This window comes from Gracilinanus agilis, chromosome 6 (assembly GCF_016433145.1).
Source record: "Gracilinanus agilis isolate LMUSP501 chromosome 6, AgileGrace, whole genome shotgun sequence".
Lineage (NCBI taxonomy): Eukaryota > Metazoa > Chordata > Mammalia > Didelphimorphia > Didelphidae > Gracilinanus > Gracilinanus agilis.
Window position 1 is genome coordinate 244820388 of NC_058135.1, and position 20174 is coordinate 244840561.

Sequence of the window (20174 nt, forward strand, 5' to 3'; positions counted from 1 at the left end):
ATTCAGGTGTCACCTCAAACCCAACTTACCTACAACTTTTTTTTTGAAAGTTAATAAACATTTATTAAGTGACTATGAGCCATATATCCTGCTAAGCACTGGGGATATAGGGATACAAGAAAGGCAAAAGATAGTGTTTTCTCTCTTGCGCTCTCTCTCTCTCTCTCTCAAAAAAGATTTGATTTTTCCTATATTATGTGTAAAAACAATTTTTTTATATTTTTTTATGTTTTAAATTCCAAATTCTTTCCCTTCTTCCTGACCCTCCTTTCCTTTCTCCCTTCCCTTCCGCTTCCTTAAGATGGCAAGCAATCAGATGTAGATTTTACATGTGTAATCATGTAAAACATTTTTCCATATTAATAATTTTGTGGTAGAGATCTAAAATAAAAAATATGAAGAAAAAGAAGTAAAAAATGAAATATAGTATGTTTCAGTCTGTGTTGTTACAAATAAAATTGATATAGATGCATATAGATAAAAGCATTACTATTTTATTTAAAGCCATGTTGGTAAATTTAAGAAAGACCATGCGCCTGCTAAGATCTAATTCAAATCGCCCGCCATTACCTTCTCCCACCTGGCTGCCTTGTACGAAAGAGCACGTCTCCCAATCACCTCAGGAGTCTTATACTGTTCTCTACGTAATCACACTTCCTTCCTAAGAGGAATCATGGGAAATATAGTTTCAAAGTCCCCTAAACGTCTAAAGGAAGTTTATGTCATATATCTAAATATTTAGGGCTCAAATGAACCCCAAAGAACCCCCAAATTCCAATAACACATTCCCCCTGAGATCCAGAGAAAAGACTGGTCTTTCTCGTTGGATCTTGTAAACATAGTCAACTTTTAAATTACAGGAATTTGGGGATAAAAGAAAAGAGGATAAAAACTAGCCACATTGACAAAAAGCCAATTGGGGCAGTCCCCTATTGGCATAAGAGTGTACATTCAAAACAAATGCATTCAACTCCTCATAGTTCAATCAACTGCACCCCAAAGTTCATTTTGAATCTTCATGATCCAGTGAAGGCTCTTCAGGCATCTTCATGGTGCCTTCTCCAACAGGTTCGTTGTCTGGATTCTGGGGAAATGGCGAATTTCTTATCCTAAAATTACTCTCAAAGAATTTAAACTTTACATTATAGATTATAAAACATACATTCCCTTCTGAGGAGAATTTTACATTTTCTCTCCTGAAATTACTTCTAAAAGAGTTAAAATTTTACATTATCGATTATAATACAAACATTATGATTATAAAACTTACAGTATTCAGATTCTAGTTCTTTCACAGAGGACAGATGGCATTTTTCATTGTGAGTCTCTGGGATTGTCTTGGATCACTGTATTGCTAAGAATAACTGAAGCATTCACAGTTCATCAAGAACTATTGCTGTCACTGTATACAATGTTCTTCTGTTTCTGCTTATTTCACTTTGAATCATTCATATAAATTTTCCCATAGTTTTCTGAAATTATCCTGCTTATGATTTTTATAGCAGAATAGTATTTCATAACATATGCCACAACTTGTACAGCCATTCCCCAAGTGATGTACAACCCCTAAATTTCCAATTCTTTGCTACCACAGAAAGAGCTATAATAAATATTTTTGTATAAATAGGTCCTTTTCCCTTTAAAAATCTTTTGGGGATATATACCTGGTAATATAGTATTTTTAAAAAAACTTTTTTTAAACCCTTAACTTCTGTGTATTGGCTCCTAGGTGGAAGAGTGGTAAGGGTGGGCAATGGGGGTCAAGTAACTTGCCCAGGGTCACACAGCTGGGAAGTGTCTGAGGCCAGATTTGAACCTAGGACCTCCTGTCTCTAGGCTTGACTCTTAATCCACTGAGCTACCCAGCTGCCCCCTAGTAATATAGTATTGATGGATCAAAGGGTATGCACAGTTTTAGAGTCCTTTAAGCATGATTACAAAATCCTCTCCAGAATTACCAACAATTTTTAGTAATAGAGCATTAGAACTCAGTTGAGAGGCAGGGCTACAGAAAGTTGAATCTTTATGATAATAAGTACTCTGTACTCTTCATATATCTAGAGCTTTGGGTTCTGTTCTTGATGTTACATTTTAGGAATAACAGTGACAAGATGGAGTACATTTAGGAGAGAGTTACCAAAATAGAATGAGATTAAAAACCAAGCCATATATGATTTTTAAAAAAAGCAAATATTTGGCTTGAAAATTTAGGGATGGGAAGGAATTTTTCAAATACTTGTAGGGGTTTCATTTTGAGGAAGCTTTAGATTTTTTTCCAGCCTCAAAAATGTACAAACTGGCTTCAAACTTAACATAGATCTTGGCAATTGATCCCATCACTTTCTGGCAAATAGAGGGGAAAGAAATGGAAGCAGTGTCAGATTTAATATTCTTGGGCTCAAAGATCATTGTAGACAAGAGGCAGCAGCCAAGTAATTAAAAAACAGTTGCTTCTTGGAAGGAAAGCTATGGCAGATATAGACAGCATACTAAAAAGCAGAGATATCACCTTGCTGGTCCATATGGTCAAAGCTGTGTTTTTTCTAGTATCAATGCATAGCTGTGAGAGTTGGACTATGCAGAATCAACACTTGAAATGTGCAAGAGAAGACTTGAGAGTCCCTTAGACAACAAAGAGATCATGTCAATATTTTAAAAAATTAACTTGTTCTGGATCACTGGAATATCTAATACTGAAGCTGAAACAAATACTTTAGTCTCAAAATGAGAAGACAGAGCTCATTTGGAAAAGAACCTGATGTTGGGGAAGATTAAAGGAAAAGGGGAAAGGATAAGATGGCTAAATAGTGTCATAGAAACAATGAACATAAGTTTGAATGGACTTGGAGAGAGAGTGGACTATAGAAGGGCCTGGTGTGCTATGATCCATGGGGTCACAAAGAATCTGACATGACTAACTACTGAACAACAAGCCTCAAATGGCAGTTAGGAGCAAAAAGAAGTGGCAGAAGGACTGATTTAGACTGTAGAGAAAACAGTGTACAAAAGTTAAATGACTTCAGTAGGAGGATAAATATTAAAAGAGTTCAAAAGGAACACAGTGGGCATTTAACCCAATTCCTTTATTTTTTTATTTTTCAGGGGAGGAAATGGACCTACAGAGGTTAAATGATTTGTTCAGAGGTCACATAGGTAGTAAGTGGCAGAGCTGAGATTTGAATCCAAGCTTTCTGACTTTAAAATCCAAACTAAGTGCTGTTTTCATTATTCCATTCTGTCAGTGGCTTTGCCCTCATTCTAAGGCTGGGATATTCTGAGTGGATGCTTATTCCAGATGAAGGTTAGACTAGAAGTGTGAGGTTCTTCTCAACTCCAAAATTCTATAGTTCTCTGATCTTGAAAGTCACCCAACCTCTTCAAGGCATTGTTTCCTTAACTGTAAAATGAGGATATGACTATACTATCCACATCAGAGAAGTATATTGTGAGGCTCAAATGAGCTAACAAAATAGTAAATATAATTCAAATTAGCATGTAAAGTTTTACTTATTACTTTTATCATTGCCCTGTTAGGGAGTACTGTGGAAAAAAATGGACAGAACATGGATTTCCAGTCAGAGAACCAGAGTTCAGGTCCCACTTAAAATTAGTGTAATCTTGTGTGACTCGTTTAGCCTCTTAGTCTTGGTTTCTTCATTTGCAAAATAAGAGGTTTGGTAGCTAAACTCTAGGTTCATTTCAGCATTAAATATAGTTCTGGTTATTATTCCCATTTTACAGATGCCCCTAAGGGGCTCAGTGAAGTGAATGATTTGTCCATGATTATAAAGCTAATAAATGCTGGAACCAGAACTTAAATCCAAGTTTGTGAGTCAAAAGAATCTTGAAGGGTCACATAAATTCAAGCTGTTGTTATTATAGAACTTACTCTAGTCAAATGTTGTTTTTAAAAAGTACCTTCATTACAGTATATCTAAAAATGGGCTCAATAATAAACAGCTATAACTTCACTATAAAATATATCCTAGATAAAATTCTCTATATTTTGGCTGAAATTTTTTTGTATTGTCTCATATGTCAGATGTTAGTTCCACAAAACAAGTTAAATAAAGTCTTTAACTTTTGACATTTCAGAACATATTTACTATATTATTTCATCTATTAATAATAAGTTATCATTTATAGGCTAAATAAACTTGAAGGTATCATTACACTAGTCAAAGGAAGAATTGAAGAAGTTGATCTACCTGTGGAAAAAGTAGATGTTATCATATCAGAATGGATGGTAAGTTATCTTTTAAAAATTTTTTTCTAATATGACCAAAAAATTTGCAAGAATTTACATGGTTATAGTCTCCAAAAAAAAAAAAGGGATGATTTTGTTTTTATTTGCTTTGGTAAAATTTTAACTTCCCGTTTATTGTTTGGATTATTAAAAATGTGTTTTAAAGTGTTTTATATAAACAGAGGAAAAAAAGACCATTTTCTTGTCCTTTCTCTGTCTTTTTGTTTTGTTTTGTTTCATTGGTAAGTTTAACATTTTATAATATTTATTTTTTAGAAAAATTAACATGGTTACATGATTCATGCTCTTACTTTCCCCTTCATCCCCTGACCGTCCCCCTACCCCCACCCCACCCCATAGCCAGTGCTCATTTCCACTGGTTTTAGCATGTGTCATTGATCAAGACCTATTTCCAAATTGTTGATAGTTGCATGGTGTAGTAGTTTCGAGTCTACATCCCCAATCATGTCCACCTCAACCCATGTGTTCCAACAATTGCTTTTCTTCTGTGTTTCTACTCCTGCAGTTCTTCCTCTGAATGTCGGTAGGGTTCTTTTCCATAAATCCCTCAGAATTGTCCTGGGTCATTGCATTGCTGCCAGTACAGAAGTCTATTACATTCGATTGTACCACAGTGTATTAGTCTCTGTGTACAATGTTCTTCTGGCAAATTCTCCCCTCCTCCCTCCCTCAGATGGCAGGCAATCTGATGTAAAATTTTACATGTGCAATGTAAAACATTTTTTCATTTTAGTCATCTTTTGGAAAAGAACTTAAAAGGAATGAAGAAAGTGAAATGTATGTTTCAATGTATAAATTGTGTTTCAGTCTGTATTCCGACTTCAGTTCTTTCTCTGGAGACAGATGGTCTTTTTTGTCATGAGATCTTGGAAATTGGCTTGAATCACTATATTGCTAAGAATAGCTAAGTCATTCATAGTTGGTCATAGTGTAATATTGCTGTTACTTTGTACAATTTTCTCCTGGTTCTGATCACTTCACTTTTCATCGGTTTATGCAGGCCTTTCCAGGTTTTTCTGAAATCCATCAGCTTATCATTTAAGCACAATAGTATTCCATGTGTAATTCAGGATTACTGCAAGAATCTCTTGTATTTGCAAAATAACCAGAAGCAATCCTGGCAGTTAGGGGAATGGAATGTTGACCAAGCCAGTCCCTGGTCTCACAGCCAGACCTGTTGGAGCTGGCACTATAAATATCCCTAGAGTACCGACTGTGGGGTTCTGATTTCCTTGACTTGACCTAGACATCCAGCTCTCCTCTTGAACTCCCCCTTGGGCCCCAGGAGGAAGGGAGTTGGAACGTGGGAAATTAGTTTACTTAGGCAGGCAAGGATACCCCTAAACCAAGCCATTACCCTCATTTGCTAACCTGCTAGACCACTCTACATCAGGGCAGTGGAATTTATCCCTGGCTGAGGGGTTGGTTCCCTCAGCCTGACCCTACCTTCTGAGACCCTCTGCCAGCACTGACCTTCACCCTTAGCAACAGTTTTCCAGACCTTAACCCTCTTCCCTCAGCTCACCCTTGCATTTAATAAACCCCTTGGCTTTATTCAGAGAGCTTCAGTGTTTCATTCATATCACCAATTAGGGCCAGGGACTGGGAAGAAGGAAGATAATTATCACTAGTTTCCTGAGGGCTAGACCAGCCATCCATCTTGCTGAGGAAGTGAACCAGCTTCACTTCCTGTTGGCTTCTAGTTTCTCATCAGGAGGGAGGGGCTCCTCACTCCTCACCTTAAGGGAGTTTAGAGACAACAGGGAGACTGACTGAAACATCTCAGCTCAGGCCCACACACCCCGGGCTGTCCCAAACCAAAAAATACAAGATTTGTAGTCTCACTGCCTAGAAGACTCAGCTGGTACCACTCAGGCCCCTCTAATATAAGCCTCTATAGCCCCATTATTTCTTGATTATACATGACAATCATATACCATGACTTGTTAAGCTATTCCCCAATTGATGAACCTTTCCTCAATTTCTAATTCTTTGCTACCACAAAAAGAGCTGCTATAAATATTTTTGAACAAGTAGGTCTTTTCCACTTCTTTATTATCTCTTTGGGATACAGACCTAGTAGTGGTATTGTAGGATCAAAGGGCATGCACAGTTTTGTAGTCCTTTGGACATAGTTCCAAATTGCTCTTCAGAATGGTTAGATCAGTTCACAAGTCCACCAACAATTCATTGGTTTCCCAATTTTGCTATATACCCTCCCTTACCTGTTTATAAAAGTATCTTTACATTTGTTTTATTATAATTTAAATATTAACAAACGTGCATAATTTAAAGCAGGAAGAAACTAGAGTAATTTCCTATAAGAAACAGATACTTATTCTAACCTCTTCCTTAAAGAATTTATACAAACTTAAACTTGCAAGTTTTTATTTCCTATGTTTTCCTTTCTCTCTTCTCTTTTATTGCCAAACATCTAGAAAGTATATTCTATATTATAACTATCTCTGTGTCATCACTTGTAACTCTTGGACCTTAGAATTTTGGTTTTTATCTTCATCATTCTACCAAAACGATGTAATCAAAAGTTGCTAATCACCCACTAATCAACAAATCTAATGCTCTCCCTTTCCCCACTCTGGCCCCAGTTCTCAATTTTGGTCTTTCTTTATTTTATACTTTAGATCACTCCTTCTTCAATGATTAATTCAATTGGAAAATAGTAATTATTAAGGGCTTATTACTAAGTGAAAGACACCAAAAAACATGGAGGATAAAAGACAAAAAATAGTCCCTGTATTTAAAAGGTTATATTCTCTTCATTTTTTTATTTTATTTTATTTTTTAAAACCCTTACCTTCCAACTTAGAATCAATACTGTGTATTGGTTTTAAGTCAGAAGAGCATTAAGGGCTAGGCAATGGGGGGTCAAGTGACTTGCCCAGGGTCACACAGATGGGAAGTGTCTGAGGCCAGATTTGAACCCAGGACTTCCTGCCTCTTAGCCTGGCTCTCAACCCACTTAGCTACCCAGCTGCCCCCATATTCTCTTTAGAAGATAGAACCCAAAATGATATAAGGTAGTTGAAGGAAAGAGAGATCAATAACAACTTCAGGGATCAGTTGCAAAGTTCTGCTGACTCTACCTCCAATCTGTCTTACACATGTCTCCTTTCTCTGTACTCTATTTCAGATTATACCCGCAATTTGTCTTGCATTGGCTATTTTAATGATCTTCTAACTGGTTTTCATTATTAGTCTCCTCTTCTTCAACCCATCCTACTTGCTAAAAATTTGCTAAAAACATTCCTAAGACCATATCACTCCTTCTGTTTGAAAAGGTTCAATGACCCTATTTTCTTTAGGAAAATCTCCAAATTCCACTACTGGGCTCTGATTCCCTTTTCAGACTTACTCTTACTCTGCATTACTAATCTTTATATAATTTATACTCAAGTCAAATTTAACTTATCAGTTCTCAGAACTTGACATTCTATCTATGCCTTTCAGAATCCTTATTTTTCTTTAGAAATCAACTCAAGAGATACCATCTCAGATAAAACTGTTCTCTTCTTCCTCTGATATTTCTAGAGCACTGTCTGAACTTCTTTCCTCTTTTCCCCTACTCTGAATGAATAGTCTGAACCACCTCTTTTGAATACTGAGATTTTCTTGAAGATTTTTTTTCTTGAAGGTTTGCAAATAGCATTTGAAAATTTAATCTCAATTTTCTCATTTATAAAATAGAGATAATAATCAATTCAACTATTTCACAGGATTATTATGATAAAAGACCTTTGGTAACAAAATGCATATAAATGAGAATTCCTATATTGTTGGCAAATAATTGAAATCAGAGTAGATGCCCATTATTTGGAGAATGACTAAAGAAATTGTGGCATGTGAATATAATGGAATAGTACTGTTTGGTAAGCAATGACGAATGCGAAGAACACTGAGAAGCATGGAAAAATATACTTATTAGGTGGAGCTACAGACCTAAACACCTTAGTGATGTAGAATTAAGTAAACATAGACAAGAACACAATATATACGATGCAAATGAAAAGAACCACATTCTTCCTCCACCACCATTAAAAGTCAGTGTTGCAAAATTACTAAGCACAAGCATGGTTTGAACAGAAGAGATATAAGAAGATTCTCCCACCTACCCTTTGCAGAGGTGGGAACTCTACAAGTGTTGTACATTGCATGTATTTTCATACTTTTTTTTTTTTGTGCTGGTCAGTTATGTTGACTTTTTCCTCTTAATTTTCTTTTTTTCCTTTAAAAATACTATTTGCTATGTGGATTGGCTCTCAAGTAGAGGGAGGGGGAGGGCACTGAGGGAAACAGATTAAAATAATACAGCAAGTAAAAACAGTTTTTAAAAATGAGAGTTGCTGTTATAAACAGAAAACCTGTATAAGAGGTAACGATGAGGCTAAATATTCTTGAAAGATTAAAATATAAATAATAAACTATTAAATGAAAAGCTAACATGTCATGATTTGCTTATAAAATCTAATTCTCATTGAAATAAAATACTCTCAAAAACAATAAGCCAAGTTCATAAACAGCTGTAGACAAAGCATTTATCTGCAGCAAGCTATGGTGTGATTAGTGGACCATGGCAATATAAAATGGATGTGTATTATGGCAAGATATTATGTCTATCAATGCTACAGTGAATATATATCCATTAAACATCTGTGTCCAATACTAGAATGTGCTGGGCAGGGGTGGTGTTTCTAATTTAAAATACTGTTTAGTGAAACAAAATAATAATGAAAACCAGAGTGTATAAGAATGTTGCTTTTTAAATTACCCTGTTTCACTATGATTTTCATCCTTTCAAAGAAAAGGATACTCCTATGTTTCTTAAGTGTTTGCAGAAAGTTTTTGGATATGAAAAATGCATTCACTAATTGACCAAAACCCAAATCAATTTAAAGGGCAACTTAAAAACACTAGATACATTTTACAAAGTACACCTGGTTCCAGTTCTAAATAGATGTGCACCACTTTGTACCATCTGCTGCTCAGAGAATCAGTTTGGCTAAAGTGTCCTTTTGGTGGTGCCAAGACAGGAATGGGCTGAGGGTTTTTATGCTATGCTATCAATGCTATTTCCCCATCTGCCCAGATGACTCAGTTTGGCATTTGGCCAAGATAATTCTCCAATCAGCCTACAAATACCCACAAATGTCACCTCAGTATCATTTTATTAGGTGGAGCTACAGACCTAAACACCTTAGTGAACAAAAACAGCAGCCTTAGCACAATCTGCTGGCTATCCACTTCAGTTACTGGATTCTCACCTGCCCACTTATATGTGGGCGAAGCACCCATCCAGACTTTACTGAAAAAAAAAAAAAAAAAGCAAGGTTGTTCATCATGAGATTCCTCTTCTTTTTGCACAACCCCTTGATGTTATCTCCTTTAATCCAGGCCCTGATGAATACATAACTCTCCTCATCAACAAGTCTAACCATTATACAAGTGTCCTGGAACGGTACCCTCTTCCTGTCTTCTGCTGCATATTGCTCCCATGACCATCCCCCTTACTCCCAAACTTTAGTTTCTTACAAACTATTGACTCTCTTTAATGTTGCTTATAAACCTACCCAAGTCTTACCCATCCTTTAAAAGCCCTCAATAAATTCTACCATTCCCTTAAATGACCACCTTATATTTTCCCTTCAATTCTTAGCTAGAATTTAAAAAACAAAGCTATGCTTGTGTCTTGTCTTGTAATATAAGATTTTAGCATTGCCATGTTGGCTTAGGGCAAACCTGTCAGTTGCCCTGGATGGAATGTTGAAGAAGGCCTGAACCATTTGGCAGATACCAACTGGCAGTTGAGCCGGGAGTATAAAAAGCCCTGGAAACCCAAGGCTGGGTTCTGTTCTTCCCTGACCTGACTTTGTCCTGACCACTCATCTATCCCTTCCCCTGGGCCTGAGAGGTAGGGGAAAAGGGTGGTGGGATTGGAAGAGGGTGGTTTGGGAGTGAGAACGTGGGTAGCTAGGATTTTAGGACCAAATCTTCAAGAGCCCATCTATATTACTATTTATCATCATCTACAAAATTAGCTATTAGATCAACTCAATTTCCTAACCAGAGACCACTTCACTCTGGCCGAGGGCTGTGTGCCCTCAGCCAGCCTAGACCATCCAAGGACCTTCTACCAGCTTAGCCAGAGAATCCATAACAACAGATTTCAGTATTACCAAGCCCTCTTACCATTGCCTTGTTCCTTCCCGAATTACCAATAAACCCCATAGCTTTAACCAGTGAATCCTGTGATTATTTCCTTACCATTAAAAGCTAGGAGGACAGGCAACAGGCAGGGATTCTGAGCAGTTAGGGCTGGAACAAGCTCCATTGCTGAGGGGCCAGTCTGCCATTAACCAATAGGAGGCTGTTTCCTCAGCAGGGAGGCGCCGGCTGCCTGACATCTTAAAGGAGCCTGGTGGCTAGCTGTGAGGTTTCACAGGGCACTCAGTTCTCAAGGTTTGGATCCTTGTACTTCCATAAACAAGCTTCAAGCCCAACAGAGGTTGCTCACCCCATCGTAACAACCAGCACTATCCACTAGCCTGTTACCAGCTCAAGGCCCCTGTTGACCCACTTTATTCATTACAGTATCCACCTCCTATTTATCTTCTCAACAATTTGCAACCTAGCTTTTTTTTTTAATTTAAACATTTATTAATATTCATTTTTAACATGGTTACATGATTCATGCTCCTACTTTCCCCTTTCCCCTCCGCACTCCCCCCACCCATGGCCGATGTGCAGCCTAGCTTTTGACCTCACGTACAACTGTTCTCTAACAAAAATCTTTCAATTACTAAATTTAATGGTGTTTTTTTAATACTCATCTTCTTTTTTAAAATAAAAATTTTACTGATTTCTTTTAATATCACCTAAATTTGACAATATATTCCTCCCTGTTGCTCAAGGAAAGCCTGCCTTATAACAAATAGCAAAATATTTCAGCAAAACTAATCCACATTTCAGAAAACATGACATTTATTCAGTTTTCCATATCCACAGCTTCCAATTCTGCAAAAAAGCAGTTGACGTCCCATGTCTCTTCTTTGGAGCCAATATTGATCCTCTTTTTTTCCTGACTTTGCTGTAGCATTTGACACTGTCCAACACTCTCTCCTCCTGTATACTCTTTTTACTTCCTGGGTTTGTGTGACACATGCACTATCTTGATCTCCTGTCCAACTGCCTCTTCTCAGACCCTCTACTGAATCATCTCCCATGCTGTGCCTCCTAATTGTGGATGCACATTAAGGTGCTTTCCTGGGACTTGTTTTACTTTCTTTCCTACACTTTCTCATTGACCTCCTCAGCTCCAAAGGCTTAATTCTCATCTCACTAATGAGCTCCAGTCCTACATTACTAACTGAACTGAACTTTTCAATTTCAGACTAGATGTTTTTAAGCATCTCAAACTCGATATATCTAAGACAGAAGCCATTCTCTCTCACTCACTCTTTACTCCCTTAAACTAAACTTCCTTATTTTTTCCAAGGATACCAATATTCCTCTAGTCACATAGCTTCCCAACAGTGCTATGTCATCTTTCTTACACTCTCACCTATTTCTTGTGGCCATTTAGTTGCCAAGTCTTACCATTTCTGTCTCTACCACATCTCTTGCCATACATCCCATTCTTGCCACTCACACAGCCATCACGCTCACCCCAGGACTACAGAAAAAAACAAACAACAACAAAAAAAAAAACACAAACCAAAAAAACCCAACTGGCATCCCAGTCCGAACTCTCTCCCCATTCAAACTATCTATCACAGAACAGTCAATACGATTCTCCTAAAGGGCAAGTTTAATCATGTCAGATCAATCTCTTCAGTAACTTCAATGACTCCCTATTGCTATAAGGATTAAAGATAAGCTCCTCTGTTTGGCACTGAAAAGCTTTTGACATTTTAGCTTCAAAATAACTTTCCCACCTTATTTCACATTACTTACTTCCATGTACTTTTAATTTAGTCAAAATCTGGCATCTCCAATTTCTAGCTATGTGCCTTTTTACTGGTTGGCCTCATGCCCAGAATACAGTCCTTCTCCTTTAAAACAGAGTTCAAGTACTACTTTCTTCTCAGCTGCTGGTGTCAGTCCCAACAAGATTATTTAATATCTGTATTATAGGCCTATTTTTGCATATGTTATATTAAATTTTTTTAGCTGTTTTTCTAAATTATTGACCATTTCCTACTTTAAAATGTGAATGAATTAGATTTTTACTTTACCGAACATCATATTTTAGTATTTTTTCTGTTTAGGGTAAGCAAGAATTCTGCAATAAGTAGAATTAGGAATTGACATACCATGAAAATTTAATCTTGTCAGTTCAAGGTGGTGACCACAAAGTCTACAAAGATTAGATTTAGGAATGATTCATACTTTACTATTCTGCCACATTCAGTGCTTCAAAAATGGAGCTATATTTTGATTTCTGTTGCAGAAGCCTTCAATTTTATCAATTCCTCCCTATCTTAAAAAAAATTGGAACTCTTTAACTTCAAGTGAATCTTGATGAAATGAGAATGCCATCTAGTGGCAACAAGGGCAACTACAAACTAGATAATCAATTTTTTTTCCTGATATTTGAGGGGATAGAGAGTATCTCCTTTTTTTCATTCTGCTTTACAGCTTAATTTCTGGGAACATACTTCTGGGAAAATAATTGTATTTATTATATTTGTTTAAATGGGAAGTAAGAATTTCCGTGAAAAATGTTTTTATTGTAATATTCAAAGTCCTTATAACATGAAAATAAAATTTTCTCATAGTATAAAAGATTTTGATGTTTCAGAAATACATTACTTTGGAATATGTTATCATTCAAAACTTTATAGATAATTGTGGATGATGACAAGTTTTTTGTATGTGCATACCTACATATCTATTTGTGTGTGTGTACGTACGCATACATTTTCTAGTTTTGGAACTGAAATAAATCTTAGAGACCATGTAGTTCCAACATATGCAGATTATTTCCTCCCTTCTACCCCATAAAAAAACCTGAAATTTATTATATGTTACTTCCCTTTTTGTAGTCTATAGTCCAGTAAACCAACCTTATCAAACAAGATATTCCTTCTGTTTCCCATATTATACATTGCTACTAGTTGCTTCACATGCCCAAAATGAACTTCCTCCTCACTTTTGTCTCTTTAAATCCCTAGTTTCCTTCAAGATTTAGCATAAGCGCCATCTTTTACATGAAGCTTCTCCTGTTATTTTTACCTCATAGTATCTCTTCTTTTCCTCCACTTTGTGACCTCTAATCCTATTATTTGTCTTCACTATGACCTCTAATATCTGAACCCTTCAATTCTTTTCTGGGCCATCCCCTGTACTAATGTTGTCCTATTCCCTTTCTAATCTTGATCCCTTCATAAACCAGTTCAATTCTGGACTGTACTTGAGTGCCTTTTCCCCATCCTGTCTACCAGTCATGCCCTGCCATTAGTTTCTGTTTCTATTTACATACTGCTAAGTGCCTGAATCCACTACAAATTTATGTTACATCTCAAATGAGCCCTTCACTGCAGCAAGGCAATTCTTTTAAACCTTCCTAATTGATTCACTGTCCCTTATTGCATCAAGTTTTCCAAACTTCCCACCTCTTAGCTGACCCTGACTGTGAGGCAGCATTCCTGAGAGCCTGCCAATCTAGGTGTTAGCATTATATATGTTTGTATCTGATGAAAAAGCGAGGAAATATAGAGAACTTTAACTTTTCCGTACATTGCAGCAAAGAACAAAAGATGAACCCGAATGAACCTGAACTGAACTGGAATAAGAAGTACCTCCATCTAGTCTAGAACTGCAAAATAAAAAGATATCCAGAAGTCAGCAGCAGCTAACAGGAGTTATACCAGGGAAGTCAGTCCCACTTTGGTAAATAGTTTTAAAGTCTTTGCAGTTAGAGAGAGGAGCTATATCTGAGTAAATAGTAAACCTTAAATAACTATAGAGAGAGATATTATGAGTTAAGAGAAATAAAACTGTATTAAAAATATTGGAAATAGCTAGAAAAAGTTCTTAACCAAAGGAACCAGAGGTGGAATTACACAGGACTATATGACAGCTGCTTGGAAGGAAAGAGAAGCTTAGAATATATTCAGCAGACATGAGATAAAAGCTTACAGTCAAAAATAGCATATCCTGCAAAGCTGAATATAAAGCTTAAAGAAAAAATAGATTTTTAAAAATGGAACTTTAAAGCATCCCTGGATAAATAAGAAAATGCCAGAACTCATAGTCAAAAGAAGGAAGACTATACACACGCGTGCACACACACACACACACACACACGCGCGCGCGCGCGTACACTTACATACACATGTAGGTGCAGAAATCTGTTTCTTTCAATAGGAAAATGGGAGGGAAGGGAAAGAAAGGGGAAGTAAAACAAAGGCAAATTAAGGGAGGCATTAGTCCTAAGCAAGAGTAGGGAGTTGAAGATGACACTCTGAATAACCTCACCTATCTGAAACATTGCCAAATTTTGGTGTTTCTACCTTCACAACATTTCTTATGTATATCCCCTTCTCTTCCCTCATAGGGAAACAATCCTAGTCCAGGCCATCACCACTTCTAGCTTTGGTTATTGCAGAAGCATTTTAGCTTATCTCTTTCCAGTTCCACTTCCATCCTGTGCTGTTGTGATTTTTCTAAATTATAAATCTTGACTGTGTCAACTCCTGTTGAATGAATTCCCTCACCTCCAGAGTTGAATATAAGTTAATTTAAGGCTCTTCAACTTGGCCCCTTCCTACCTTTCCAACCTCTTTGCATCTTATTCTCTTTTCCACATACTCTAGTGATCCAGAGATGCTAGCCTAATAAGCAGAGGACTAATGATGAAACTTGTAAGGAATTAAATTAAGGGGTTGGACTAAATATATGAAAATTTTAAGATAGTACTGTGGTCACCAATTTTAAAATTAATACAGCCCAAATTAAAAATTACTTTTATAGGCTTTTAGTTACAAAAAGGGTGGAGAGAGTGAAAGTAGAGAAATGAAAAAGAGGATAGAGGAGATATCTATCCTACCACATTAAATATTTCTCCAGTGTTCTGTTCAACCCATGCCAGGCTCATTAAACCCTCAGCTAGAGGACTCAGTGGTGAATTAAGTAAGGATTCAACCCAGGAGGCCTTCTCCAAGAAGGGGAGGCCTCTCCAGAACTAATCTCTCCAGAAGCCAGGAAAGGAAGGTCAGCATTTCACTCACCAGGCTGAAGTTCCAAAGGGAGGAGATCCAAGAGCAGTTTTACCAGAAGCAGTCCAAGACCCAGAGTCCCAGTCCAAGCTTTTCCATGCCCAAGATTCAGGACAAAGACCTCTTGCACAGGAAGTTCATCATCTTTTATAGACCTTTTTTATGCCACTTCCTTTCCCTTCTTCCACTTTACAGGGACCAATTGCAGTCTTTAAATTTGCTTAGCACTGCCCATGGGGTCAGTGTTTGTAGGTCCCATCTCTTGTCCTATGAGGGTGTAAACTCTTATCAAAGGATTCACAAGTTTCTGACTGATTGAGTTGAAAGGGTGGAACTTTAAGTGGCTTGTGAACTCCTCCACCTAGTGCCAAGTATGGGTGTTCAAGCTTTGATTGATTAATTAAAAAATAGACAAGGAGAGAGTCAATCCCATCTTCACAATCCATCCCCACTCTCCCCATCCTTAGGATCATTTAACATAATAAGCTTATACCTCTAAAGATCTTCTTACTACAGGTGCATACAATATTGTACCTTCTACTTAGAGATAAAAGGGAAATGGGAGAGAGAGCAAAACCAGTGTTTGCTAGGTGCATTGACAAAAACTCATTTTTTTCAAACTAATCTACTCACTAGGAATTAAGGGTTCTAGACCCCACTTCTGGTCACCATAAATGTAAGAAACTTGTTACCTACTTCATGATAGAGGCTCAATACAAAATGAGGCAAATTTATTTTTGGACTTAGCCAATGTGGAAATTTGGTTGATTATACATGTTCATAATGGGTTTTGTTTTTCTTGTGTTATCTGTGACAAGTCAAAGTGGGGAGATGAGAAAAATAAAACATTTAAAAAGAAAAGACCAGAGTTTGTATTTAAAATGCTAACACAGGGAACAAGAGAAAGCCAGAACAGAGAATACATATAATCAATTGGAAGGGACTAAACAAAGATGATCTTAATTAATATTATTTTTATTTAACCATAAATAAAAATCTGCTTTTCTTCTCTCCCATTTTTTCCCGTTGGGAAAAAAAGAAAAATCCCTTGTAGCAAATATGCAGTCAAACAAAACAAATCCCCACATTGGTCATGTCTGAAAAACATCTTTCATTCTGCACCCTGAGTTCATCACCTCTCTGTCAGGATACTTCTTAAATGGTCCTAGTCATAGTCATAAATTGCTTATATTGAGAGGGAAATGAGGGGAAAAGAGGGTGCACAAATTTGCTTGCCCACATTTGTTTAGTGGTGGGGTGATGGAGAACCATTGCTACAACCTAACACCTCTCAGTTGGAGGCAGAATCTGATCTTGATAAAAGGGGATATGATGTGGTGGGGGTGAGAGGTGGGGGGTAATAAATCCTATTTAGAAAATCGATATAATTTAGAGACTACATCTTTGCTGACTCCAGCTTGAAAACAAGCTGCAGAGAAAACAAATCTTTATAGAACTAGGTATAGTGAAGTCCTCATCTTACTCATAGGAAAAGAGACAATAAATCCCATGCAGGGTCTCTGTCATTAAAAAAAATTCAAATCTCTGAATTGCCCAAACCAATGGAACTCTGCAGTTTCAATCTCACTAATCATTACAGTCAGTCAGGAAACATGTATTAAGAGAGCACAATGCATTTCCTTCCTATAGAAGCTCTCATTCTAATGGGAAATTACTTGGTCCCTATGAGATGTTATAGAAAGAGTAAATGAAATTAAACTATAAGGGAAAGGTGCATGCCTAAGATTGGATTTGATCTGAACCTTGAAGGAAATTGGAGAAAATGAATCAGAAATGAAGAGACTGAACATTCCAGGCATCTGGAACAGCCAATACCAAGGACAGAGATGGGAGATGGCTTTTCCTGTTTAAGGAACTGCTTAGTAGGTTCTGGATCACAGAGGGTGTGGAGAAGGAAATAAAATGGAAGGAAGTTGGAATGGTAGGAAGAGACCAAGATTAAGAGTTTTAAAATACCAAACAGACAACTTTGTATTTAATTCTGGTTGAAATTAAATCTAGGGATGAGTCATTGGAACTTCTTTGACAGGAGATGACACAGTGAGACCTATGGTTTAGAAAAATCTCACTGGCACTAGATGGCAGTGGGACTTGAAAGACTTAAGAGAAGGCTGTTGCAATAACCTAGATGAGAAGTGGTGAGAGCCTGGACTAATGTTGTTTCTCTATGAAGAGAAGGGGAAGTACATTAGAAATGTTGTGAAGGTAGAAATGATGAGATTTGGCAATGTTTTAGATAGGTGAGGTTATTAAGAATGGAGAGTTAAAGATGACTGATATTGCAGATTTTTGTGAATACGAATATGGTGGGGTCGTTGACAATGTTAGGGAAGTTTGGGAAAGGACAGGGTTTGGGGAGAAGAAATAATGAATTTTGTTTTGGACATAAGTTTGAAATGACTAGCAGATATCCACTTTAGTATATATATATGTGTGTGTATATGTATAAGTACATATATAAAATGGAAACTCTTTGCATAGAGACAATCATTGCATCCATGGGTGTTAATGAGATCACTAGGTCAGTCTCTCATTCATTGACTGGCTACTATGTGGTAGACACTGTGCTAACCCTAGGAATTGAAAGAAAGGAAAAATTTAGTTTTTGCCCTCAAGGAGCTCACCATCTAATGAGGGAGAAAACTCCCAAATCACTACACAAAAACAAAATCGTTGCAAGATAAATTGGAGGTGATCAAAGCAGGAAAGCACTGCCATTAAGGGGGAATCAAAAAAGGCTTTTTGTAGATAGGGTGAGATAACCTTTTAATGCTTTGTGAAAGAGACTTAAATTCATTGAGAAAGGGCAATGCTTACTTTTTCCATTCTAGACATTTACTTCCTTATTAAGTTATTATTCTGTCCTTACCCATTTGGAGACCATTTTCCTTTGTAGAGATAACAGAAGTACATAGTAGAAGAATTTCCTGCTATCACCTGCAATTTGTTTGTATCTCTCTACCTATTTGAATTGAGTACTTCTAGAGAATGTTTGCATATAGAATCTCAGAGGGAAAGAAGGTGAGTGTTACTGCTGCTTGAATGTATAAATATTAATATTTTTATCAAAAATTATCAAAGTAAATTTTGTTTTTGATGAGTTCTAAATTTTTTACCTCAAACTTTTAGTTCTAATTTGAAGTAGTAATATATTCACCCTTTAAACTCATGCAGAGACCTATGAATATCTCTGGATGTATTTGATTTGGTATTTTAATAACTCATATCACATTTCAGCTATTAACCTTTCCTTCTAACTTTACTCCCCATCTATTTACTTAAGTTCACAGTAGGGTATGAATACAAATGAAATCAGTTTATTTTTTTTAAGGTATTTGAGCTTGAAATGTATATAATAAATTGTTTCCTTTTTGAATTAATTCTTACATAATAGAGTCTCTAAGTCAAGTAACATGACATCCAACTTTAGCCATGCATTCTGAATTGTGAGATGTGGCAGATTATATTGAAAGTTTTCTTAACTCTATAATTGAAACAATTTTCTTTATAGCATGAACATGTTAAAACTCTACTTAGCATTTTCTTTTTCTAAATTTTATATTGCATACTAAAGCTAAGAGGATAAGGGACTTTCATCTTTACACAAAAACTACTTGAACTCTTGACCAGGATGCTTTTCCCTATTTCTTCCTTTTTTCCAGGCTTTGTTTTTTGTGATTACTTTCTGATGACCCATACCAACTAGGCACTGTGGCACAAAAATATATGGTGTAATCAGTCCTTTATTTCTAAGAGGTTAGTCTGTTGAGACAAAAGCACACATCTAACTACAGTATAAGCCAGTACACAAATGATAGAGCTAATAATAAGCACAAGAGAAAGCAAATATGAGAAAAATCTCATCATGGAAAAAGTATAATTTGAGCTGGCTTTGATCAAATAGAATAATTATTGTAGGCTGAAATAGGTATTTATTTTTAAAAAATTTTTTATTGATTTAGAAAATTTTTCCATGGTTACATGATTCATGTTCTTTCCCTTCCCTCCTCTCACGCTTCTCCCATAGCCAATGTGCAATTCCACTAGGTTTTACATGTGTCATTGATCAAGATCTATTTCCATATTATTGACATTTGCAGTAGGGTGATTGCTTAGAATCTACATCCCCAATCATATCCCCTTCAATCCATGTGGTCAAGCATTTTTTTTTTTTCTGGGATTCTACTTCCACAGTTCTTTCTCTGGATGTGAATAGTGTTCTTTCTCATAGGTCCTTCAGAAATGTCTTGGATCATTGCATTGCTGCTAGTAGAGAAGTCCATTATATTCCATTGTGCCACAGTGTATCCATCTCTGTGTACAATGTTCTTCTGGTTCTGCTACTTTCAATCTGCATAAATTCCTGGAGGTCTTTCCAGTTCACATGGAATTCCTCCAGTTCATTATTCCTTTTTTTTTTTTATATATATATTTGTGCTTATTTTGTTCAAACATTTTCCAATTACATTTTTTTAATATAAAATAGACATTTTATTTAACATGTGCAACAAGTAGTTTAAAATTGTTGGAACTGAATATTCCTATCAACTAATATGGTTGAAGAATGGATGTTCTTAATTACCCATTAGCTGAATATAGTGAAATTGACTTGGAGAAATAATCTTTGCATGTGAAGAGTCACCCTTGCTGGC

The 20174-nt window shown here is 36.5% G+C and overlaps 1 protein-coding gene across 2 annotated transcripts in view; it reads left to right on the top strand.

Moving 5' to 3' along the window:
- PRMT3 (protein arginine methyltransferase 3) overlaps positions 1-20174 on the top strand; it is a 181508-nt gene that overhangs the window by 40727 nt on the left and 120607 nt on the right. For both annotated transcript variants that reach the window (XM_044680312.1, XM_044680311.1), the window contains exon 10: positions 4147-4246. In XM_044680312.1, the coding sequence (XP_044536247.1) occupies positions 4147-4246 (100 nt within the window). The remainder of the gene's footprint in view (positions 1-4146; positions 4247-20174) is intronic.